The sequence below is a fragment of the Pseudorca crassidens genome, chromosome 8 (assembly GCF_039906515.1).
Source record: "Pseudorca crassidens isolate mPseCra1 chromosome 8, mPseCra1.hap1, whole genome shotgun sequence".
Classification (NCBI taxonomy): domain Eukaryota; kingdom Metazoa; phylum Chordata; class Mammalia; order Artiodactyla; family Delphinidae; genus Pseudorca; species Pseudorca crassidens.
Genome location: NC_090303.1, coordinates 105,487,754 through 105,512,656, shown reverse-complemented (window position 1 = coordinate 105,512,656; position 24,903 = coordinate 105,487,754). Strand labels below are relative to the sequence as shown.

At 37.7% G+C, this 24,903-nt stretch overlaps 1 protein-coding gene across 6 annotated transcripts in view; it reads left to right on the top strand.

Moving 5' to 3' along the window:
* LMBR1 (limb development membrane protein 1) overlaps positions 1–24,903 on the top strand; it is a 162,742-nt gene that overhangs the window by 46,847 nt on the left and 90,992 nt on the right. For all 6 annotated transcript variants that reach the window (XM_067747583.1, XM_067747582.1, XM_067747581.1 and 3 more), the window contains one exon: positions 4,108–4,211. In XM_067747583.1, coding sequence (XP_067603684.1) covers positions 4,108–4,211 — 104 coding nt within the window. The remainder of the gene's footprint in view (positions 1–4,107; positions 4,212–24,903) is intronic.

Here is a 24,903-nt window from a genome sequence, read left to right as displayed (position 1 = left end):
TTACCATATGCACATACTAAAAAAGAAAATTCATATGGTCATCATAATATACACAGAAAAAGCATATGACAAAATTCAATGTCCATTCCTGATAAAATCTCTCAGCAAATTAGGCATGAAAGGGAGTTCCCTCATCCTAATAAAGAGCATCTATGAAAACCCTACAGGTAACATCATACTTAATAGTGAAAAGCTGAATGCTTTTTTCCCTGAGATCCCCTCTTACCACTTGTATTCAACATGGTTCTGGGGATTTTTAAAGAATAAAGGACATTGAGATTGGAAAGGAAAAAGTAAAACTCTCTGTTAACAGATTATATGACTATATAGAAATTCTGATGGAATCTATTATAGGAAAGCTATTAGAACTAATAAGTGAATTTTGCAAGGTTGCAAAGATACAAGATCAATATATAAAACTCCATTGCATTTCTGTATGCTAGCAATGGATAACTGGAAATTGATATAAAAACCAGTGCCGTTTATATACAGTAGAATCAAAAATATGAAATGCTTAGGGATGTGCGAGACCTGTATACTGTAAACTAGGAAACGCTGCTGAGGAAAATTAAAGCATACTGTGATAAATGGAGAGAAGTGCCGTGTTCATAGATTAGAAGACAGTCCTGTAGAGATGTTAGTTCTCCCCAAATTGATCTATAGATTCAACACAATCTTAGTCAAAATACCAGGATGAGTTTTTTGTAGAAATTGAAAAGCTGATCTAAGATTTTAGATGGGAATTCAAATGACTTATATTAGCCAAAACAACTTTGAAAGAGAACAAAATTGGAGGACTGACTACCCAACTCAAAGATTATTTTAAGGCCATAGTAATCGATACTGTGCTGTATGCATTAGCAGGAAGATAGAGAAACTCAACAGAATAGAGAGTCCAGGAATATATCCAAACATATTGTAAATTTATTTTTAACAAAGGTGCAAAGGCTATTTGGCGGAAAAGGCTATTTTCAACAAATGGTACTGGAGCAATTGGATAATCGTAGGTGAAAAATGAACTTAAATCCATATCTGCCTCCATATACAGAAAGTAATTTGAAAGAATCGTAGATCTAAATGTAAATCCTAAAATTGTAACACTTGTAAAAAGGAAATGTAGGAGAAAGTCTTTGACACTGGACTAGACCATAATTTCTTGGGTAAGATAGCTAAAGCATGATCCGTAAAGAAAACATTGATAACTTGGACTTCGTCAACATTAAGAAATTTTGTTCTTTGAAAGATACTGTTAAGAGGATGAGAAAACAATTCACAAAGTAGGAGAAAATATCTGTAAATCATATGCCTGATAAAAGACTTGTATTTAGAGTATATAAAGTATACTCAGTAAGTAAACAGACAACCCAGTGAAACAATGGGCAACAGATTTGAAGAGACATTTTAGCAAAGAAGGTGTAAATGGATGGCACATAAGTTCATGAGAAGATGTTCACGTCATTATTCGTTGGGGAAGTGCAAATTAAAGCAGTAGTGAAATACCACTGTACACCTATTAGAATGGCTGAAACTGAAAAGACTGCCTATACCATTTTTTGTCAAAATGTGGCTGAGATTTGAATTCTGCTGGTAGGAATGTGAAATTATACACCCACTTTGGAAAACATTTTGGCAGTTTCTTAAAATGTTAAACATACACCTACTATATGACCCAGACATTGCATGCCCACATATTTACCCCAGTGACACGAAAGCCTGTGTCCATACGAAGACTCATGTGAGTGTTTATAACAGCTTTAGTTGTGAGAGCCACAACCCAGATAGCAGTTTGCCTATGGATGGATGCAGTGCAGTAACTGGATTCAATCTGATACAAAGGGATAGACTACTGATACTGCCACAGTGTTGAAAAACCTCAGAAGAATTGTGCTAGGTGACAGAAGCCAGACAAAAACAGGAGTACATACTACTCTTACCATTTATAGAAAACTTTAGAAAATACAGTCTTTTATAAAGTGTAGAATCTGGCTGATGGAGAATGGGGTGGGATAGGGAGTGGCAGGAGACACTGGTTATAGAATGGTGTGAGGAAACTTGGGGGCGATGGATATATTATGTTGGTTATGGTGACATAACTGCCACATTTTATGAAATTGTACAATTTGTAGTTTATATCAATTATATAACTCAACAAATTTTTTAGAAACTAATATTTTTACTTTTTATATATGTCGCGATTTTCTGCAAAGTGAACATGGATTCTCAGAAAGTATGGTACTTTGGTACAGGGGCTAATTAGCACTGTGTGTTGGTGGCCTCTGGAGGTGTTACTGTTATTAAAAGCAAAAAGTCATTAAGTGCTTATTTTGTGACAGGCGTGATGATGGTTGTTCAAGTATTATTTCACTGAATTCTCAGCACCACCTACAGACATGATCCTCAGCCTCATTGTATAGATGAAGAACCTGTGGCTTAGAAGTGTTGCCACATGGAAGTGCAGACGGGGCTCGAACCCAGGTCTGTGTGCAAGTCCCGTGTGTGCATTTGGCCACCATCCTGTGTGTTCTTCCTGGTTATTAACACGATACAACAATTGGCTGTAATTATAACCCCTTTGAATGAAGAAAAGGGTTAAGATGTTTAGCATCTTTTTTTTAGAGACTGAAAAGTATTTTAGAACATTTTCTATTTTTATTTATTTATTTATTTTTGCGGTACGCGGGCCTCTCACTGTTGTGGCCTCTCCCGTTGCGGAGCACAGGCTCCGGACGCGCAGGCTCAGCGGCCATGGCTCACGGGCCTAGCCGCTCCGCGGCATGTGGGATCCTCCCGGACAGGGGCACGAACCTGTGTCCCTTGCATCAGCAGGCGGACTCTCAACCACGGCGCCACCAGGGAAGCCCTGCATTCATTCTTTTTGTTTGTATTCCATGCTGTTCCAAAAAGGATTTAGGGTAGTTATGAAACATATGTTAATTTGTAACTAAGGCAGTTGAGAACTAGTTCCTTGGTTCCCTGAGAGCTCAGTGTGTAGTCTCCATGTGTCTGGAAAGGAAGCTCTGTGAGGGCAGAGGTTTGTGCTCTGTTGTTACTACATCTCCAGTGCATGGAACAGTGCCTTGTAAATAAGGGTGTTGAAAGAACGTGAGTTGCCTGTTTTCAGAAGCATTGGATCATAATTGTATGTAGTACATTGAATTTGTATTTAGCATAATTTTTATCTTTGATTCTTGATTTTGTCAATTTTAATGAAGATTGTAGCCATCAGTTTTAAAGTTAAGTGTTTTACCTATAAAAAGTGAGATGTTGGTCCAAATATTATCCCAGTGACATACCTAAAGTTCTGTACTTTTAAAAATCTAGTCTTATTATCATCTAAGTTGCTTTTTATTGTGATTTTATGAGTGCAGAATGTGCCAGAAAGGAAAAAGGTGATGTGAGCTTGCTTGCCCCTCTTACGTTTTCTTTACCGCTTGCAGTTGCTTACTAAAACTTCTACGATGTAGTGGTTTTTAAAAATCCCAGGAATTAGTGCAGCTACTTGCAGGCTCTGCAGCCGTGGCAGGTTTTGTATAAGCAGCCTCTGTCATTTTGGGGGATTGCTATGAAGAGTAAATGAGTTTGTATAATATCTGTAAATCACTTAGAATAGTGCTTGGCACATAAGGGCTCAATAAATGCTAATTATTACTTTTCAGGTTTTTATGAGGCTTAAATTAAACAAGATTATTCATGTAAAATGTTTAGTAGAGTATCTGGCATTCATTAAGTGCTCGATAAATGCTACTGGCTCTAATTTAAATATTCAGGTGCCGATATGTCTGAAGAGGCTGTGTCTTTGGATCTCTGCATATGTCATATGTTTAGTGAATTTATTTTAAAGCATGAGGAAAAATTATTGGTTTCTGTATTGGCTTTTCCCAATAGTTACAAGTTACAAAGTTATAAAAATTTTATAGAAATATGTAATTATTTTTCTGATTTCTAAGTTTAGGTCATTTGTTAGGCCTCTCTATTCAAGTTTATGTTTATTTTTACTATTAAAAAGTACAGAGCTTTGACTGATATTACAATTTAGCACAGTAATTGTCTTTGACAAGATTGTCAGTATCTAAACTCATCTTTCTTGTCTTGTTACCCTTCTCGCAGGTTTGTGGAACCTTGCTTCTCTCTTTTCCAACCTTTGTCTATTTGTGTTGATGCCCTTTGCCTTTTTCTTTCTGGAATCAGAAGGTTTTGCTGGCCTGAAAAGGGTAAGTGAATCATGTTTTAGAATTAAATTTCTTAAATGAAGAAATAAATATCATTCACATTGAACTAGAAAAAAGTAGGCTTAAACAACCATTTGACTGGAATGTAAGAAGTTTAATTAATAATAATGTCTTGTTAATATTAATAATGTTTTTACAATAGTGGTAACAATGTTACATATTGAATTATTTTACATGTCTACAGGGAGGAAGTCATCTTTTGACCTTTGAATGATTTTATACTATGTGCAAAGTTGGTGGAGTGTTCTTTTGTAGAATGAATAAACCTGATACAATAGCTATTATTCCTTTCTTATTCCCAGGATCCTGTGACTTACTGATATTAGGTGAATGTGGGAGCGTGAGAAGTGGGCAAAACAGGACAGTCTGCAAGAGCATCTTAAACAGTTAATCCAGACCTTGTCAATGGTAGTAGCTCCCTCTGTCCTTGAATAGAGCATTTTAAAGTGAAGGGAACAGCATTTCCATTTATAGCTTGTGGAGCTGTTTGCTATAAAAGTTTGGAATATAATGTGAAGATTTCAGTAGTTAGTACTTTTGGGGTGACTTTTAAACCTGACAAAATAAGCTCTAGTGTTACAGTTTATAGACACATTGTACCTTTCTAATTTTTAGTTATGGTTATTCATATTCGTATTGTGATAGATGGTTGGTTTCATATTTAGTGAATGTACTGAGATCAGAATGGATGGTTGGGTATGGCGGTCAAACGTACATTGAGAAAACTGGCTTTTTTTTAGAAGATGTTGGGGGTAGGAGTTAATTTATTTTTGCTGTGTTGGGTCTTCGTTTCTGTGCGAGGGCTTTCTCTAGTTGTGGCAAGCGGGGTCCACTCTTCATCGCGGTACGCGGGCCTCTCACTATCGCGGCCTCTCTTGTTGCGGAGCACAGGCTTCAGACGCGCAGGCTTAGTAGTTGTGGCTCACGGGCCTAGTTGCGCCGCAGCATGTGGGATCCTCCCAGACCAGGGCTCAAACCTGTGTCCCCTGCATTAGCAGGCAGATTCTCAACCACTGTGCCACCAGGGAATCCCCGAGAAAACTGGCTTTTATATATTAGGTTTGTTTTTTATAATGACGTATGTAGATTATTTAAGTCATCCATGTAATGGGAAAGACTTGCATAGTTTCAGTTTAAAAAACTCTTTGTTGATAATTTCTTGAAGAATGATAGGAAGTTTTGCTGCTGAAAGGGATTTAGTTCAAACCCTCCTTTTATAAGGAGGAAATGGAGATCCAAAGATAATGTTATTAAATTGTCTAAGAACCACATATGTACCATTGCAAAACTAGGACTAAAACCCAGGGCTTGCTTCTAACCTCCCCAGAGTGTGCACGTTCTTTACCGATCAGCACTGTGGAGAGGCAGTTAAAGCCAGCCAGGTATGTGACAGGCCAGGCACCGACGAGGAGGGAGGAGAAAGGACCACAGCGCGCGGGCAGAGGAAGGGGCAGGGTAGGGCTTTGCGTGGGGACGCCAGATAGTAGGAGAACAAGGAGGGTGTGACCTGGGCGCCCAGACAGAGCTCAGGAGAGTGAAATGTAAAACATGACATCAGAACGGGGTCGAAAAGGAAGAGCATGGAGAAGAAGCAAGGTCATCAGAGACGCTTGAGAAAGCAATTTCTGTGGAATTTTGGAGACTTTTGATGGATAGTCACACATTTGACAGAGTTTTACTAGGCACTTACTAAGTGGTAATTACTATGCTGTTAAAGGAGCTTGCTGGGTACAGAAGTGAAAAGACAGGTTCTTGCCTTCAAGGGATTAAGAGAGGATGACCTCAGAGATGAAAACAAGTAGCATGTGGTGGATGAACTTTTATACAACGAGTGGCTGTGAGGGGAGGTCTTGATTTGCCTGGAGAACTGGGGAAGCTTCAGGGAGGGGTTAGCCTGCACTTGAGCTGAGACTTGCAGGTGAGCATTCGAGGCTTGAGCAAAGGCCTGGATTCTGCCTGAATTGAGGGAGTGGCTGGCTGATGCTCAGCTGTAGAATGGAGAATGGCGAGAGACCCCTTGTCAGGATCAGATCCCGGAGGCCTGAGTCCTCTGCCACATTGTTTGGGTTTTATGCTGTAGACAACAGGGAGTTGGCAGAGGATTTTTGAAAAGAATTTTTGTAGCTACTGTTTTATTTAAGCATATTTAGAGATAAATACACGTCAGAATTTCAACATATGTCAGTAGGGAAAGGAGTACATGCACCACACAATGCGAGACACTGTTTGGTAGAGATGTCACCATACTGAATCAGTCATGCACCTGGCTCTGTTAAACAGAGCGTTTCAACATATGTCACTAAAGTTGCCATGTTGATGTTTGCTTTAAACATGCACGGTGCTCCCCTCTCCTTAGCTCTGTCTCATGTGTAATCTTATCAGGTACAAAAGCAACTGGTAAAGCTCAGTGTTAAATATATTTTCATGTTTGGTATTAAAGGTGTGCTACCTAGTTTATGCTTTTCATAAAAATCTAGTTATTAGTTAAATAAATTATTTTAAAAAGCAGTGTGCAATATGGACAAACCCCTTTGTCTCCAAATTATTTCCCTCCCTTCCTGTGAACTAACCAACTAGAAAAGGGACTTGGCTGAATCTGTTGGAGCAGAGTTAGCACCATCTCTAGAATTAAAAACAACGGACACAAGAACCCAGTGATTTACTGTTCTCCTGTTCCCCCTTGTAGACTAAGGTCAAAGGGGAGAATCAGCTTGAGGAGGGGTATAAGAAGGTAAGTAAAAATATTTTGCACCTACAGTTGTACAGCAGTTCTTCCCTCTAAACTGTTTACTTCTAGTCTCTTTATACATGATTAGAAGAATGCCTTTTCTAAGCACATCTCTGACTGTGTCAGCCTCCTCAGAATTCCTCAAGGTCACCAGCTACATTTCATGGTCTCAAAGGGGACTGATGTGTTGAGTGATTGTAGGGTGCAGTTGACATGACCAATCCAGTTAATTCCCAAACACGGCGAAGGATTTTTAAAAAATATATTTATTTGGCTGTGCCGGGTCTTAGTTGCGGCATGCGGGATCTAGTTCCCTGACCAGGGATCGAACGCGGGCCCCCTGCCCATTGGGAGTGCAGAGTCTTAACCACTGGACCGCCAGGGAAGTCCCCACAGTGAAGGATTTAAAAAGAGGGGGAGAAGGCAGAGCTCAGGATGGTTACCGTTTCTTAGAATCTGGTAGCTTGGGGATGAATGGGAGTTGCAGAAACCAAATTAAAGTGTTTTGTCTTCAATGCTGTTAAAGGAAGGAGGGAGATGGGGTTGTGGCTTGGAGGAGAAGAGGTAGAATAATTCTCCTATTAGTATGCTGAGGGAGGGGCCAATGGAAGAGAGACTGCAGGTACTAAGGTGAGAAAATTTGTCTTTAGTGTCAGACTGCCTGGGCTAGTTACATCATCTAAACCTCAGGTTTTCTTTCTGTAAAATGGGTATAGTAATGATAGTTACCTTACTGTTTCATTTGGAGGATTAAATGAGAGGTGATTATTCGTGTAAAGCATTTAGCCCAGGATTTAGCTCAGTAAATGTTAGGTATTATTGTCACTGTCCTCGAGCTTCATGCATTTGACTGATAAGTATTCTAGGAAACATCAGTGTTATATGGATAGATCATTACAGAGCAACTAAATAGCGTCAACTCTTAATTATTCATGTATTATTATCTTAGGCGGTCTTAAGATTCCAAATTATTTCTCCCATTTTGAGATGGCATGTACTGAAGCAGAATCAAAACTGCCTGAAGAGAAGGTGCATCTACAGGGAACTATATTCAATATCCTGGGATAAACCATGATGGAAAATAATATGAAAAAGAATATGTATGTATAACTGAGTCACTTTGCTGTACAGCAGAAATGAACACAACATTGTAAATCAAGTATACTTCAATAAAATTAAAAAAAAGAGAAAGAGAAGGTACATGTAGACCCTATTAGAAATGTTTAGAGAGCTTTAAAATCAGGGTAATCATGGCATGTTATTTTACAATATTAAGCTTTTTCAGTTACATAGAATTTGCAAGGGTTATTATTAGCATTGTATATTTAAGTCTAAATGTGTTAGATATATGTTTGAGCCTTGCAGTATTATGCCTTTCCGTTATATAAGATCTTCTGGTATTTACTTGCACAGGTTCTGAACAGTGTTTGGTGAGATCTGTAGCGCTTTCCACAGAGCTATAGGTTGTATCGCAGTCAGGAACTCTGCTGCTCTGATGAAGGGGGTTGGTCGCTGACATCTTTGACACAGCTGGCTGGCAAGCATGTATATATTTGTGTGTATCCCTTTAAAACCCTTTGCTCATTGGTTACATTTGACATATCTACTTCCAAGGCAACATTGAGGAGAGCTTAGAAAACACTTCTAATTGGTAGATTTCAGCACAATAACTTGAGTAAGGACAAACTTGTAATATGGTTACGTTAAATTTCCTTTTTTTTCCTTTGGCCACTTCCTGGTGTTGTTTTACTATGTTGAAGTCTGGTGGAGCCCCTAAATGGCATATGGTCCCACCAAACTCCCATTGATTCCCCTGGGCAATCGATTTTAAAGCAGCCCCTTGCATATTGTGCCGAGATGCGGAAATTGGCCACTGGCCATGGCGGATGCAGAGCTTGAATTGAAAATCAAATTAAGCAGAATTCTCTACTTAGTTTTTAATTAAACCACTATGTTAATTCAAACAGGACATTTTAGGCCTGGGGGGTTGACCATGTCCGTTTAAGGGCCTTGAATTGCCTTTCTTCTCTCTCCTTACAATGGCGTATGTTTCTTTCTTATTGGGACCATCTCCTAGCTGTTCCCATTCTTTACAGATCTCGAGGGTAGGAGAATGTAAGTGGTCTTGATAAAGCAAGGTTTTTTCTTTCTTTCTTTCTTTTTTTTATTTTGTTAAGAAGGTACCTTTTATCTTGGAATTCTGTTAGCAGTTAAATTTTTATTTAATCTAGATTATTTATATTATAGGCTGTCACCCGTATATATTGTAGCAAGCATTACATATGTTCATGTGTGTTTGAAGCTGACCCCAAGCTTACACCTTATGTTTCAACTCTGGTGAAGAGGTTGCGTCTGGTGGGTTTGGTTTTTGTTTTGTGGTAGACATGTTTTCTCCACAGTTTTTATCTCGGTTGCTTAGTCATACACCAGAGTATGAGAGTCTTGGGGCTGACAGCGCTTCTGTTCAGTTACACTCAGGTCAGTTGTGTGAGTCTCTCTCCCCACTCTGCCTCAGAGGGACCTCTAGATTATTTGGGGTGATGCCAGAAGGTGTTTTTCGATTGCGTAATGAACCAGTCTAACCTCTGGCTAGGGTTTAAATGGGAGTTAGGAATGTGTTTGTTTCATATTGTGTCTTAACATCTTACTTTGAATTAAAATGTCATAAGGAAAAAAAATGTCATGAGGAAAAAATTCAGCAACTTAATGAAAGTAAATAAAACCCTTCAATGACAGATTATTTCATGAACCAAAGATGTTTCTGGGAGCAACTTTATATTGTGCCTCACGTTAATGCCTATCTTTGGTTTGAAGTCAGGGTATAACATTTAACATAAGTGACAGCAACATCCTGACCAATTACCTAAGCCATCCAGACACCCCCAGATGTCCAGAACATAGCACACGGTCTGTAGGATTAAGAGGTTAGCTCCTAGAACTTCAAACGAAGTGCTTGATAATAAAAGCAAAAAGTACAAAATCTGAGGTGACTTCCTTTCTTAATTAATTAGACTGGCCAGGTGGAAGCCAAGAGCTGGGTGCGGTGCTTGGAAGGTCTATAAAGCTGAGCACCGTGACAGCACGGTAGAGGGGAGCAGACATCGCTCTAATGTGTTTCTGTCCTGTGTCACAGTTTGAAATTGTCCTGGTTTATGTCCCTTTTGGCAAACTTACATAAAAGTGACCTTGTACTGTATTTTATGACCAGATGACTTTTTCCCCCCAGTGGCTAATTTGTATCAGGCCTCCATCTTAAAGAGACACAGAAATGAGTAGGAAGTCCAGCTCGGTCTCAGTGAACTTTCATTGCATTCTTTCATTATTTTTGCTCGTTCTTGCCACTGATCATCCATAAATTGTTGGAAATGAGTGATTAAGGAAGTGCTGCTTAGTGTTAGTGGCACATGCGCATATTTGCATGGTTTTTTGTGGGTGAGAGGAAATCACATACAAAAAGGGAAACTCCTGCTGGGAACCTTTCAAGGAAATTTACCTTGGGTCTCGTTTTGATCTTGGTGTTTATTACAGAAAATGGAGTCATATCTCACTAACTATTGTTATGTGTTAATTTGATTTTCCAACACCTTCAAGAAAAAAAATCCGTAATTTATTAACAGAATTCCTGTACCCTCTTCCAATTGTGAGGACTAATTTTTTCCATAGAAACAATATAGATAAGAATGATGATTTTCAAAACATTTGATTCTAGTAGTGTTGTTACATGCAAGGTTCCTGTTGGAATTGTGACTCTACTGTAAAAGGCGTGGTTATAATAATGTAAACTGAGCAGTTTCAGACATTGAAGCTTGACGTATAGGATGTCAGAGAAAGAGAGAGAAGATTATTATTTTGAAGAAAAGGGTACATTTATTCCATTTAAAAATTATTTGAGTTCATAAGGATTTTGAGTTAAAAATCATTTAGTTAATGAAATGACGTTAATTTTGTCACTCTTCTCAGTACAGCTGCATGTTGGAGGCGACTAAATTATAACTTCAGTAACAGTGTCAGTTATTGGTAAATAGCACATTGCTCAGTTCCTGCATACCTGGTGATGGTATGATACTCTCTCTCCATTTATCAAAAAAGGAGAGATTTATACTGTAAGGCTAGATTGTCTCTTTATTTGTGTAAAGAGTTTTGTATAGTGGCAAAACTATAAGCTCTGGCTTTCAGAAGACCTGGACTTAAATCCTGACTCTTCTTTTACGGACCTGGAAGTCCAGGCACGGTTCTTAGTGTCTCCATCTGGAAAATGGGCTGCAGTTCTTACCTTGTCCTCGGGTTACTCCACCAAATCTGTTTGTAAAGCACCAAGACACAGCAGAATTGGCAGTTATTATTAGGGACTTAAATGTACCAACTGTGAGCAAGTTGATAATGAAATCAGGAAGATTTGTGTGGTATAACTTTATATGTGGTAGCAAAACGATGTAAGAAATTAGAATGGCGTCAACATAGCTTTGTTTATTTACTTTTTGAAATATAAATGGTTTTATTTTGTAACAGTATAGGTTGTAAAAAGAAGGTATTTAATAGGTAGCTGAATTTCAAACTTTATTTTATATGATGATTAAATTACCAACTAATGTCTCATAATTTGTTAAATGAGAAGTTTTGGTAGGGAGGAAATATAAAATCACCAGGTTCAGATTTTAAAGTAATTATACTTTTAATTAAACTGGCTCTAATACTTGAATATTCATAAAACAATTTAATAGGAATAGCCATTGTTATCAATTAGAGTCTCCTTTCTAAAACTTTTTTTGGGGGAGTTGAAAACTACCTACCCTTGGTTAGAATGAACTTTATTTGAAAGTAAAATTAAATGTCAGATTTAATGCTGACTAGAGAGCTTCTTACACAATTATGATACATACCCACGGACCTGTAGGACGAGAGCTCACCCAAGAGGCTAGAATTTGGATTGTTAAAATCTTCTATTTATTTGGCATTTAAACTCATATTTATTTGTCTGTAAAATCATTTATTCAGCATGTCACAGTGTTAACCTTCTGATCTCTATGAAATGTATGCCAATATATAGCTGGAACTTGATATATTACTTTACAACCCATTTATTTGGCCCGTTTGTACCAGAAATAAAAGTTGTGTATTTAGACACATCAAAGGCAATGGGATTATTTTGACATTAGGTAATATTTTAGGTTGCAGTATATTATGTACTTTTCTTTAAACTTAAGTCATTAATAGTTATACTACTTAAAAATTTATTGGTTTGCACACTTTCTGTTAAGGAAAGGAAATTCTCATCTAGAAAGACAAGTTCTTACTGTTCTAGAGTGATTGACTTTTAAATCAATTGAACTGTTAAAAAAATACATAAAATGTATGTTCTTTTAGTTATTAAAAATAAGGTGAGCAGGCAAAAACAAAAAATAAGGACACCCGAACAGTAGAATAAGAATTAAGTATAGTGAAATGGTCAATTTAAAGGAAACGTTTCCTATTATCTTTCTTGGAACACAAAGAAGAAATTTTAAGTTGTTTTATAGCGCTGGATTTAAATACTTTTATACTTTCATATTTTATTTGGGATTACTTGATATTAATGTTTCTCTTTACACATTAATTAATGAGTGTTAAGTTTTATAAGCAGTCTGTTTTTAAAAAGACTTGTGAAGGGCTTAAAAAATTTTTTAAATCCTTTTTGAAATATCAGAAAAACTTATCTGATCTCTTAATGATTTTTGCTTCCTTCTTTTTTTTAACATCTTTATTGGAGTATAATTGCTTTACAATGGTGTGTTAGTTTCTGCGTTATAACAAAGTGAATCAGCTATACATATACATATATCCCCATATCTCCTCCCTCTTGCGTCTCCCTCCCACCCTCCCTATCCCACCCCTCTAGGTGCTTCTTAAATGCCTAGAATTAAATGATATTTCTGATTTTTTTAGAAGATATTTAATGAAGTACCTTATGTTGTGATAAGAGCTTATTGTATTATATAACAAATATACTTTATTCTGAACAAGATTTCTCTTCTCTTTCTGTTATTACCTTAGTTCAGGCTTCATCATTTCTTGGATTATTTAAACCACTGTCCATCTGTGTTTTCTGCTTCCAGTTTCATTCCCACACAAAGTAACCTTCACACTGCCTTCTAGCACTGTTTTCTACATAATGCTATTATCTGTAACTCACCTCCATAAAATCTCCAAGGACCAAAACCGAACAGGCACAACAAAACTGAAATGGTAACTGAGTAAGTGATGCCCTAGTTAGGGCAGGGAGGTAGTTACAAGGTGGTACAGGACCATGGATGCATTCAAGCTAGGAGTTGGAACTGAAGCTCCACTGAAAGTCCTCAGCCAAAGGGCAAACTTGTTACACACACACACACACACACACACACACACACACACACACACACACACACACACACACACACACACACACACACACAGTGATGGGGAGCGTCTGTCAGCCTTAGCTCTGGGCAGAAGTCTCCCCTGAGAGTTAGTCCACAGGCCTCTACCTCACAGGAGTTGGGGTTCGATATTACTACCTGTATTGTTGGGAGACCCCAAACCAAGAAATTAGCATAAAGTGGTTTTCAGAGTATTATGTATCATTTTATCATTTCAACCTGATGTATAATATCATTTTAACATAACGTATAATTAAATAAATTTTAAGTGGTTTCAATAAACATAATTAATGTTGCTTTTAGAAAGTTGATTTAATGTAATTAAGATTCATCATATGTATAAATTTTTGAGCTGGTCCTATTTATGACATAGGCTATTTAATTGTCTTTAACTTAATTGTGTGAGAAAACTCAGGACTTGACAACAAACATATAAGCAAGCCTAAACAAGACCTGATTACATTTTATCCAAGCTTTTTTCCATTTTAATCTAACACTCTTTCTTAGTAATTTGATACTGGTTTAGTTCTGAAAGTGTTTTTATTCCTTCAGAGCCAAGGATGAATAATGTAGTCTATTCTATTTTAGCTACTTTTTCTGTGAGTTTTTACAAAGATCTAATATTTTAATCTATCTATAGTTAATTTTGTGAGGTGATTAAAAAGAGTGAATATAAGTAAACTTTTCTGTTATTCAGTTATTCTAAAGAAATGTGTACAGTAATATTACTCTTACCTATTGTTTCTTAATATTTAAAAATTCTTATGTATAATTACACATCTTTCTGGACTTTTTACAGCTTGTAGTGCCTGGAATCACTGCTCTTTTCTTACTTTTCTTATTTTCTTTTAATTTTCTTTTTAGTCTATAACTTCCCCTGGACATTTCTCCATAGATTTGATCCCAAGTACTTTCTATCATTTAGGGATTTCTCAACATTGCTACTCTGCTGATGGAACTCTTGTCTTCTACCATAATTAATTCATTCAGTTAATTCCTATTGACCACTTATTGTATTCTAGGTACTGTTGCAGCTGCTAGGGACAGTGCAATTGATTGATTGATTGTTTATGTATTTATTATATATTTTTCCTGTTTTCTGTGGTAAAAAATGTATGTGATTATTAATCTGTCATCTTGAAAGGGTGTACCTGATTCCTCTGTCTCTCCACCTGTTAGCTTTACTGGCCCTTTGTCTGGAATTCAGTTATTTGTTAATTTGGGGGCATTCTTTGTTCTTTTTTCCAGACCTGGGAGGCTTTGTGGTCTCTGCTTGAATTGGCTCTGATTTCGTTGACAAGTGTGGGGCGCAGTCTTTTCTTTTGGCCTCTCCTCTTTCGCTTTGTAGCTGTTTTGGCCTCTCATGGCCTTAAGGTTGTTTAAAGATGATCTTTTCCAATATAGTGTTCAGAAATTCCTTCTCAGGATTCCAAGATGATTTCTACAAATGTACAAGCCCTTCCTAAATGTGTCTGTGTATTCCAGGATCTTTTATTTCCCTGGGTCTTATTTGGCTTTGCATGAAGCATACTCACGAGGTTGATGGTTTTGGCTGATTCTCCTGTGTATCTTGACTTCTATAGGTTTTTCATTAATATTTTAATTATAATTTAAACAAGTTTAGGGAAAGCCAATTAACCCTACATTGTATTTTATATCATTCCAAATTACCTGTCAACATTTGTACTTGGATCATTGTGTAATTATAATTAGTGTATATATATTTTTTATGTCCTTCTTACCTTAATAATTTATTTTGTGTACATAAATTTTCTAGTGCTATGAAAAATTGTCCAAGACTTGGAAATGGGCAAAGAAGATCCTGGGTGTTCTGTCATTGGAGTTCTAGCCATTGTCTAGTGGGTGCTGGGGATTTTCTGGTCCTACAGGGGTGTGCACCTTTGGCTGATTTTCTGTTGACTTGGCTATATTAACACCTCCTTAGGGTTAGAGTTAACTTGTAGGAAGCTGAGAGCAATGCAGAGTAATTTGTCTGATAGAGATGTAATTGATTTCTTCCTATGCAAAGGATAGCTCCAAACATTTCATTTTATTGTCCCACAGGATGTTATCCCATTTTGCATCTATTAGCAAATTGATTTTAATATTTCTGGTTATCTATGTATATGTGTTCTTCAAATTCTCCTTTGACCAGGTTTTATCAGAAATTAAAATCATGTGCTAAAGGATGTGAAGAACAGAAGGGACCAGGGTGCTCAGAGAGGAGCTGCCATCAGCAAGCAGCAGTGACACTTGCTGTGGGCTAAAGTAGAGCACATGGGTCCTGGCAGTTGAGAGCCGGTAAACTTACAAGGGCCCACCAGGGCGCAAGCTACCGAGACACCTCACCCAGAACTGGAGCCTGCTTCTCTAGATTCACTGTCACCAGAGGCAGGAGATGATTAAAGAAAGAAGCAGGACAAAAACTCTTGTGTATATAAAGATGAGCGGGGACTCAGGAGATGACCAGACGTCTGGGGAAAGTCAGTATCGTGAGAGGGACCAAATTCGATGCACTACTCAGAGTTAATAGACAAAGAAAAGATTTCAGAGAGATTTGAAAATATTTGATCTAGCATTTTAGACTTTTCTTGGCAGAGGGAATTAAGGATATCTCGTCCTCAATATTGCCAGAAATGAAAGTTCTATTGAGTCATTCTGATAAAAATCAAGTCTAGACGGTTTCCAGGATATTTCTAGCAGACGTTAAAGAACAGATAACTACAGTTTCAACAAATTTGTCTGGAGATTTGAAGATGGAACACTCACAGTTGTATTGTATGGAATTAGTGGAATCTTGATGCTGAAAGCAGACAGGATTAATATGAGAAAGGAACATTATATGCCATTCCTTTTCATGAATACTTGTGAATCAGAAAATATTAAGCTGAGTCCAACACAAAAGATCATCATCCAAAAAAATTATTTCAGCTCTCAAGGTTGGTTTAACACTAGAAAATCTATGACTGTAATTCATATTAGCAGAGTAAGTGAGAGAAAAGAATCAAGTGAACACCTCAGAAGAGACACAGAACACATCCATGAAATCAGTAACCATTCATGATTAAAAAGCAAACTAAGAACTAAAGGGAACTTGCTTAACCTGATAATGGATATCTACTCTAAGACTGCAACTGACATTGTTCTTAGCAGTAAAATGTTAGAAGTATTTACTTTAAAATTGGGATGCCATCTTGAGTACTTTTATTTCTAACAATAGACAACACTATAGTAGAGTTCTTTACCAGTACAGTTAGACAAGAAAAGGAAAAATTGAAAGAAACAAACAAAATAGTCATGATTAACAGATGATATTGTCTTTTGAAAGATCCTATAGAATCTAAAGGTAATTCCAATAAGAAAATTTAGCAAGGAAGCTGGATATAGGATTAATATAGGAAAATCAATAAATAACAGCAACAAACAGAAAATCTAATTAAAAATACCTTTTATAATAGCAAGACAACTAAGGTATGTTGAAATAAACCCAGCAAATGATTTTTAAAACCTTATTGAAATAATATATGGAAAGAAAAAATCTTATTGAAAGATGTTAAGAAGACCTAGATAATTGGATAGATATTCTATGTTTATGAATTTCTTTATATGATAAAAATACCAGTTCTCAAATTATTTTTTAGAGTCAGTGCAATTCTAATAAATTTTTTAAGAGGTTATCTTATGGCATGCGACAAGGAGATAGTAAAATTCTTTGGGAGAGCAGAGAGCCAAGAATAGCCAAAGCAATTTTGAAGAACATGGTGATGGAACTTACTCTATCAAATATTAAAAAAGGAACACAGGACTTGAATAGACATTGCTTGGAAGAAGATATGCAAATGACCAGTAAGCACATGAAAAGACCCTAGTGTCACTAGGCATTAGGGAAATGCAAATCAAAACCACAAGAAGATACTTCTCCACACCCATTAGAATGGCTGCTAGAAAATAACAAGTATTGGTGAGGACATTGAGAAATTGGAACTCTTGTACACTGTTGGGCAGAATATAAAATGGTGCGACTACTGTGGAAAACAGTATAGTGGTTGCTCAAAAAATTGAAAATATAATTACCACATGATCCAGATATTCCACTTCTGGGTGTGTACACAAAAGAATTAAAGAAAGGACTCCACAGATATTTATACACCCATTTTCATGACAGGATTATTTTCAATAGCCAAAGGTAGAAACAACCCAAGTATCCATCAGTGGATTAATAGAGAAACAAATTGTGGTATGTGCGTACAGTAGAATATTATTCAGCCTTAACAAGGAAGGAAATTCTCACACGCTACAACATGGGTGAACCTTGAGAGCATTATGCTACGTGAAACGAAGTCAGGCACAGCAAGACAAGTACTGTATGATTCCACTTATATGAGTGTCCCAGTGTAGTCGCATTCATAGAGACAGAAAGTCGACGGTGGGTGTACAGGGGCTGGGGTTAGATGGGGAGTTACTGTTTAATGGGGTGCAGAGTTTGAGTTGGAGAATATAAAAAGCTCTAGAGATGGATGGTGGTGACGGTTGCATGACTGTGTGAATGGACTTAATGCCACAGAACTCTACACTTAAAAAATGGTTAAAGTGGTAAATTTTATGTTATATATACTTTACCATCATAAAAAAAAGTAAGTGATGAGCACGGCGGTTCAAATTGGTGGTTACTATTGAGCAGGTTGGTGCAGCAGGTGTGTGGTTGGGAGGGCTACATGGGTGCACAGTAGTTGTGGTGACGTTCCTTTAGGTTGGGTGATCTATCCACAGGTATTTAATAGACATATAAAGCTAAACAGTGTACAGACTGACATACCTCAGAGATACTGTGGGTTTGATTCCAGACCACTGCAGTAGAGGGAATATTGCAATAAAATGAGTCACACGAATTTTTTGGCTTCCCAGTACATATAAAAGTTGTCATTACACTATACTGTAGTCTGTTAAACGTGCAATAGCATTGTGTCTAAAAAACAATGTACATGGGCTTCCCTGGTGGCGCAGTGGTTGAGAGTCCGCCTGCCGATGCAGGGGACACGGGTTCGTGCCCCGGTCTGGGAAGATCCCACATGCCGCGGAGCGGCTGGGCCCGTGAGCCATGGCCACTGAGCCTGCGCGTCCGGAGCCTGTGCTCTGCAACGGGAGAGGCCACAACAGTGAGAGGCCCACATACCGCAAAAAAAACCAAAACAAAACAATGTACATACCTTAATTAAAAAATACCTCTTTGCTAATAGGAGTAAAGACACAGATATAGAGAATGGACTTAAGGACATGGGGACGGAGAAGGGCAAGCTGGGACGAAGTGAGAGAGTGACATGGACATATACGCACTACCAAATGTAAAATAGATAGCTAGTGGGAAGCAGCTGCATAGCATGGGGAGATCAACTCGGTGCTTTGTGACCACCTAGAGGGGTGGGATAGGGAGGGTGGGAGGGAGACGCAAGAGGGAGGGGATATGGGGATATATGTGTATGTATAGCTGATTCACTTTGTTATACAGCAGAAACTAACACACCATTGTAAAGCAATTATACTCCAATAAAGATGTGTAAAAAAAAATACCTCTTTGCTAAAAAAATACTAAGCATCCTCCGAGCCTTCAGTTAGTTGGTATCTTTTTGCTGGGGGAGGGTCTTGTCCTGCCTTGACGTTGGCTTCTGGCTGATCAGGGTGCTGCTGAGGAAGGCCGGGGCGGGGCGGGGGGGGGGCGGTGGGTGGGTGGGGGGCGTGGCAGGCTCTTAGAATAAGACAACAGTGAAGTGTGCCGCGTCGACTGACTCTTCCTGTCACGAATGATTTCTCTGCAGTGTGCTGTGCTGTTTGGTAGCGTTTTACCAATGGTAGAACTTCTTTCAGAATTGGACTCAGTCCTCGCGGACCCTACTGCTGCCTCATCAACTAAGTTTATGTCATATTCTAAATCATTTGTTGTCATTTCCACAATCTTCACAGCATCTTCACCAGCAGTAGATTTCATCTCAAGAAACCATTTTTTTTTGCTCTCCATAAGAAGCAATGCTTTTCTGTGGAAGTTTATCCTGAGATTACAGCAATTCAGTCACATCTCAGGCTCCACTTCTAATTCTAGTTCTCCTGCTGTTGCTCCTCCACTGAAGTCTTGAACCCCTCAGAGTCATCCATGAAGGTTAGAATCAACTTCTCCCAAACTCCTATGAATGTTGGTATTTTGACCTCTTCCCATGAATCATAAATGTTCTTAATGGCATTTAGAATGGTGAATCCTTTCCAAAGGGTTTTCAAGTGACTTCGCCCAGATCATCAGAGGAATCACTATGGCAGCTATAGCCTTACGAAATGTATTTCTTAAATACGTCTTGAAAGTCAGAATTACTCCTTGATTCATGGGCAGCGGAACGGCTGTCGTGTTGGCAGGTATGAAAACAACATGAATCTCGTTGTACATCTCCATCAGAGCTGTCGGGTGACCAGGTGCATTGTCAGTGAGCAGTAGTTTTTGAAAGGAATCTTTTTTTCCGAGCAGTGGATCTCAGCAGTGGGTGTAAAGTGTCCAGTAAACTGTGTTGTAAACAGATGTGACATCATCCAGGCTTTGTTCCATTTGCAGAGCACAGGCGTAGTGGATTTAGCATAATTCTTAGGGCCTAGGAGTTTTGGAATGGTTAATGAGCCCTGGCTTCAACTTCGTCACCAGCTGCATTAGCCCCTATCAAGAGTCAGCCTGTCAGTAGCCAGGACATGGAAGCAACCCAAGTGTCCATGACAGATGAATGGATAAGGATGTGGCACATATATACAATGGAATACTACTCAGCCATAAAAAGAAATGAAACTGAGCTATTTGTAGTGAGGTGGATGGACCTAGAGACTGTCATACAGAGTGAAGTAAGGCAGAAAGAAAAATACCGTATGCTAACACATATATATGGAATCTAAAAAAAAAAAAAAGTTCTCACGAACCCAGGGGCAGGACAGGAATAAAGATGCAGACGTAGAGAATGGACTTGAGGACACGGGGAGGGGGAAGGGTAAGCTGGGACGAAGTGAGAGAGTGGCATGGACATATACACACTACCAAACGTAAAATAGATAGCTAATGGGAAGCAGCCACATAGCACAGGGAGATCAGCTCGGTGCTTTGTGACCACCTAGAGGGGTGGGACTGGGAGGGTGGGAGGGAGACCTAAGAGGGAGGGGATATGGGGATATATGTATATGTATAGCTGATTCACTTTGTTATACAGCAGAAACTAACACACCATTGTAAAGCAATTGTACTCTAATAAAGATGTTAAAAAAAAAAAAAGAGTCAGCCTGTCCTTCGAAGCTTTGCAGCCACGCATTGACTTCTGTCTACTGTGGAAGTCCTAGTTGACATCTTTCACTAGAAGGCTCTCTTGTCTACATTGAAAATCCGTTGTTTCGTGTAGCCGCTCTCGTTAACGATCTGAGCTGGATCTGCTGGGTAACTTGCTGCGGCTTCTGCGTCAGCACTTGCTGCTTCGCCTTGCACTTTTCTGTTATGGAGACGGCTTCTTTCCTTAAACCTCGTGAGCCAGCCTCTGCTGGCTTCAAGCTTTTCTTCTGCAGCTTCCTCACCTGTCTCAGCTTCACAGACCTGAAGAGAGTCAGGGCCTGGCCTGCATTCGGCTTTGGCTTCAGGCAGTGTCGTGGCTGGTCTGATCGTCTATGCAGACCGCTGAAACTTTCTCCTCAACAGCAATAAGGATGTGTTGCTTCCTTACCATTCGTGTGCTCACTGGAGCAGCACCTTAATCTCCTTCAAGAACGTTCCTTTGCCTTCACGACGTGGCTGTTTGGAGCAAGAGGCCTAGCCTTCAGCCCGTCAGCTTTCCACACGCCTTCCTCTCTCAGCTTCAGCATTTCTAGCTTTTGATTTAAACTGAGAGACATGCGACTCTTCCCTCACTTGAACGCTTGGAGGCCATTGTAGAGTTATTAGTTGGCCTGATTTCAACATTGTTGTGTCTCAGGGAACAGGGAGGTCCAAGGAGAGGGAGAGAGATGGGGGAAGGGCTGGTTGGTGGAGCAGACAGAACACACACAACATTTATTGATTGTTGCCATCTTGTATTGGTGTAGTTCATGATGTCCAAAACAATTACAGTAGTAACATCAAAGATCACTGATCACAGATCACCATAACAAATATAATAAAAATGAAAAAGTTTGAAATATTGTGAGAATTACCAAAATGTAACACAGAGACACAAAGTGAGCAAATGCTGTTGAAAAAGTGGCACCGATAGACTTGTTCGACGCAGGTTTGCCACAAACCTTCAATTTGTAAAAAATGCAATTATCTGCAAAGTGCAAATTGTAGAAGTGCAAAGGGAAAGAAAACGAGACATGTCTATACTTTCAGTATTTAAAAATAGAAAGGAAAAAAGGTTATTTCTTGGTGATGGGCTCATATTAACCAAACTGATATGAAAAACCAAAATGCCAATTTGTTGATATTCAATGGAAAACTATAAAATAATCACACATGCATGCACACCTACACACCCAAAGTAGCTGTTACTGAGAGCTGGAGGGGCTGTGGAAATGAGAGAGAGGGGCCCAACGCAGCTTTGGAGGAATTGGTCTGGGTTTAGAGTAGGCAGACAGCCTTAAGCTTTTTGTGTATGTTTCCTATTTTGTTCACTGTCATAAGGATAGCTCTTCTGTGGTATTTTGGAATTCCTAGTGCTTTTTGTGTAAATGTACTGTTTGCCACAAAAGCAATATGACACTATTACCTAAATTATCATGTGGAATTGCTTTTATATTAATATTCTACACTTTAGTATCTTGTACATTTTGCTATAGTCATGTAATAAATAATAACCCTAATGATCTTTCTTTTGTTGTGTCTGTATTGGAACTTGTGCCTGGGTGTTTTATGACAGGACTAGTAAGGTATTGGCTACAATGTTCTGTTATATTAAAGGACTGAGCGTTTGCTCAGCATGAGCTTGCTCTTACGGAATTGAAAATTAATATTCTAGTAAAAGAAGCTTTTGTGTATTTTGATTTAGTTCCTTTGCTAAAATTATAGGTTGCCTTAAGTATGTATTAAGCATTCTCCCTCCACCTCCTATTTCCACATCAGTTTGTCTTTTATGTCTTATTTCTGTCTTGTGGGGAGGGTAGAAAACACAGGCTCCAGAAGCTGACAGACCTGAATTTAAAGAGAGTTCTGGCAGGCCTGGAACAGGGTGACCATAGATTATTTAACATTTTTGGATGTGAGCTTTCTCATTTATAATAAATTTGCCTTTATTGTGAATATTCAGTGAGCACATATAAAGCAACTACGTAGTAGGAGCTTTGCAAATAGTTCCCATTTCTTTTTTTCCGTCAAGTTTATAACTAAAGAATTATTAGAACAGAATTAGAAATAGAAAAGATCCTTACTGGCTAACCATTAAATTATTTTGATGTGATGAAGTGTACTGAGAAATGTTTTTTTCCCAAATTTAGAATTATGTTTAAACATTTTGAAATAAAGTCCCTGCAGTCTTTTTACAATTCAGTTCTTTCATTTACGTGTTGGAAACTTGCTGTATTAATTCATTTACTTGCAATCTGGAGGATTTTGTTCGTTTAATATCATGAGAAATTTCTGCCCATAAATTTAAATATAGTGAACATCTTAGTTCAGTGAACAGCAATGTTAGTATTATTATTTTAACTTATTCTAAAATACTTTCTTTTTGTCAAGTTTTAATAACTTGAGAATCTTATAGTTTTAATTTTTCTACTGTGTATGACTATATTAAATATGTATATATATATAATAAACTGAAGAAAATATTAATATTAAAAAACAATTCACTATAGAGCCTAACAACACTTTCTATAAAGTTATTTTCTTTGACTTGGGACCAAAACTCTTTTTGTCTATACTTTTAATTATTACTTTGGGAGCAAAGGGGGAAATGGTTGGCACTCTCTAGGAATGCTTGTTTGTAGTTTTTTCATGGTTTAAAATAATTAATACCTGCCTTTATTTTCTGTTCTTTATTAGTGATTCTATCGATCTTCCCCAGATGACTGCATGTATGTTTGGTGCAGTCTTGATGTCATGCTGAGCAAACCTTATCTTAATGTTACTAAGAGACCCTTTTTGTTAAATGGAAACAATGGCTTGATATTTATTTTAAATGTTCTGTGAATGTAGAAATTTTTCCCAGGCTTTCCTGATGGGTGGAGACATAGTATATAAAGTGGTGTTTACATACCTTCCAAGAGGTCAAGATGTCCATGCAAAATCTTGTTTAAATGTTCATCACCATAGAAACATATCAGTTTATTGTTAGAGCTTTTGTAAATATATTGTAATTTTCACTTCATTGATGTTCAGTACAGAGCATTTAATGTGTAATTGACCAGCACCAAAATTTGGTGTTTAGCCTTTACTAGCTTATTTAATCTAATTTAAACTTAAAATATTGAGATAGTTGTAATTTCCAAAACAATACTGGTATGAAACTAATGTAATTAATTATATAGCTTACTTTTCTTAAAAACAAGATGATGTTTCCTTGACAGAAAGTACTTTATTTTGGTGATGTTTTTTACTAATACACTGAGTGCTTATTACACTATGATTTTAATAAAAGAGATGGAGTTTCATTAAGGTAACTTAGATTTATGGTTTTTGGGAGGGGTTAAGACAAGTATTCATAAATATATTATGAAGTTTATGAAATCCTAGTACTGTATGGCATAGTATAAGCATTCAGAATTGTGTGAGCAAGTACAACTGTTGATGATAAGTAGTTCTTATAGTTCTGTGATCTCGTATTCAGGAGACTTTTCTTAATTTTTTAGATGAACAATGGTAACCTTCTTCCACTCTGACAATGTTTTGCTACTTTGTTGTTTGCAGGGTATTTCAGTAAGTTATTCTGACATCTGGCACATCTTTTAGCTCAGTGTATGCAAGAATGGAGTTGATAGGGACCTTCCCCTTGGGGCTTCCTAGCTCCTGATTCTGACTCTTAATGGAAAAATGAGCAGTAGGCATATTTTTTTGCTTATATGCTGTCCTGCTGGTGATTAATGGTAGTGATAAAAGCTCTCACAATGCTTTTCATTACTTTGCAGACAGAACCACATACAAAAGTTCAAAAAGCTCACACACTACATGCCACAAAGCCTATACTCTTTAGGCTTTGTAATATTTTACTGATCTCAAGAAAGGTAGTGATAATTTGTATATTTTTGGCACTCATATGAGCCAGTCGATGCCAGATTAACAAATGAAGTTTCTGATTATTATAATCCCTTCACCTCTCTTCTCTCTATTCTAAAGTTGTTGAAGGTAAAAAATCTGCCACATTGCATTTAATGAAAAGATTTGTTATATTTTTCTGTTGGTTTTGCTAAAGCTCATAAATATGATATTTAATTGATTTCAGGTTGGGCTGATTTTGTCCCATTTAATCCCAAAAAGGGAATAAAAATAAAAGGAAAACATAATTGTCCTAGCCTCCTAGTGGATTAAGTCAGTATAACAGTTATTTCTAACTACATCAGTTATCTTCAATATTTCATA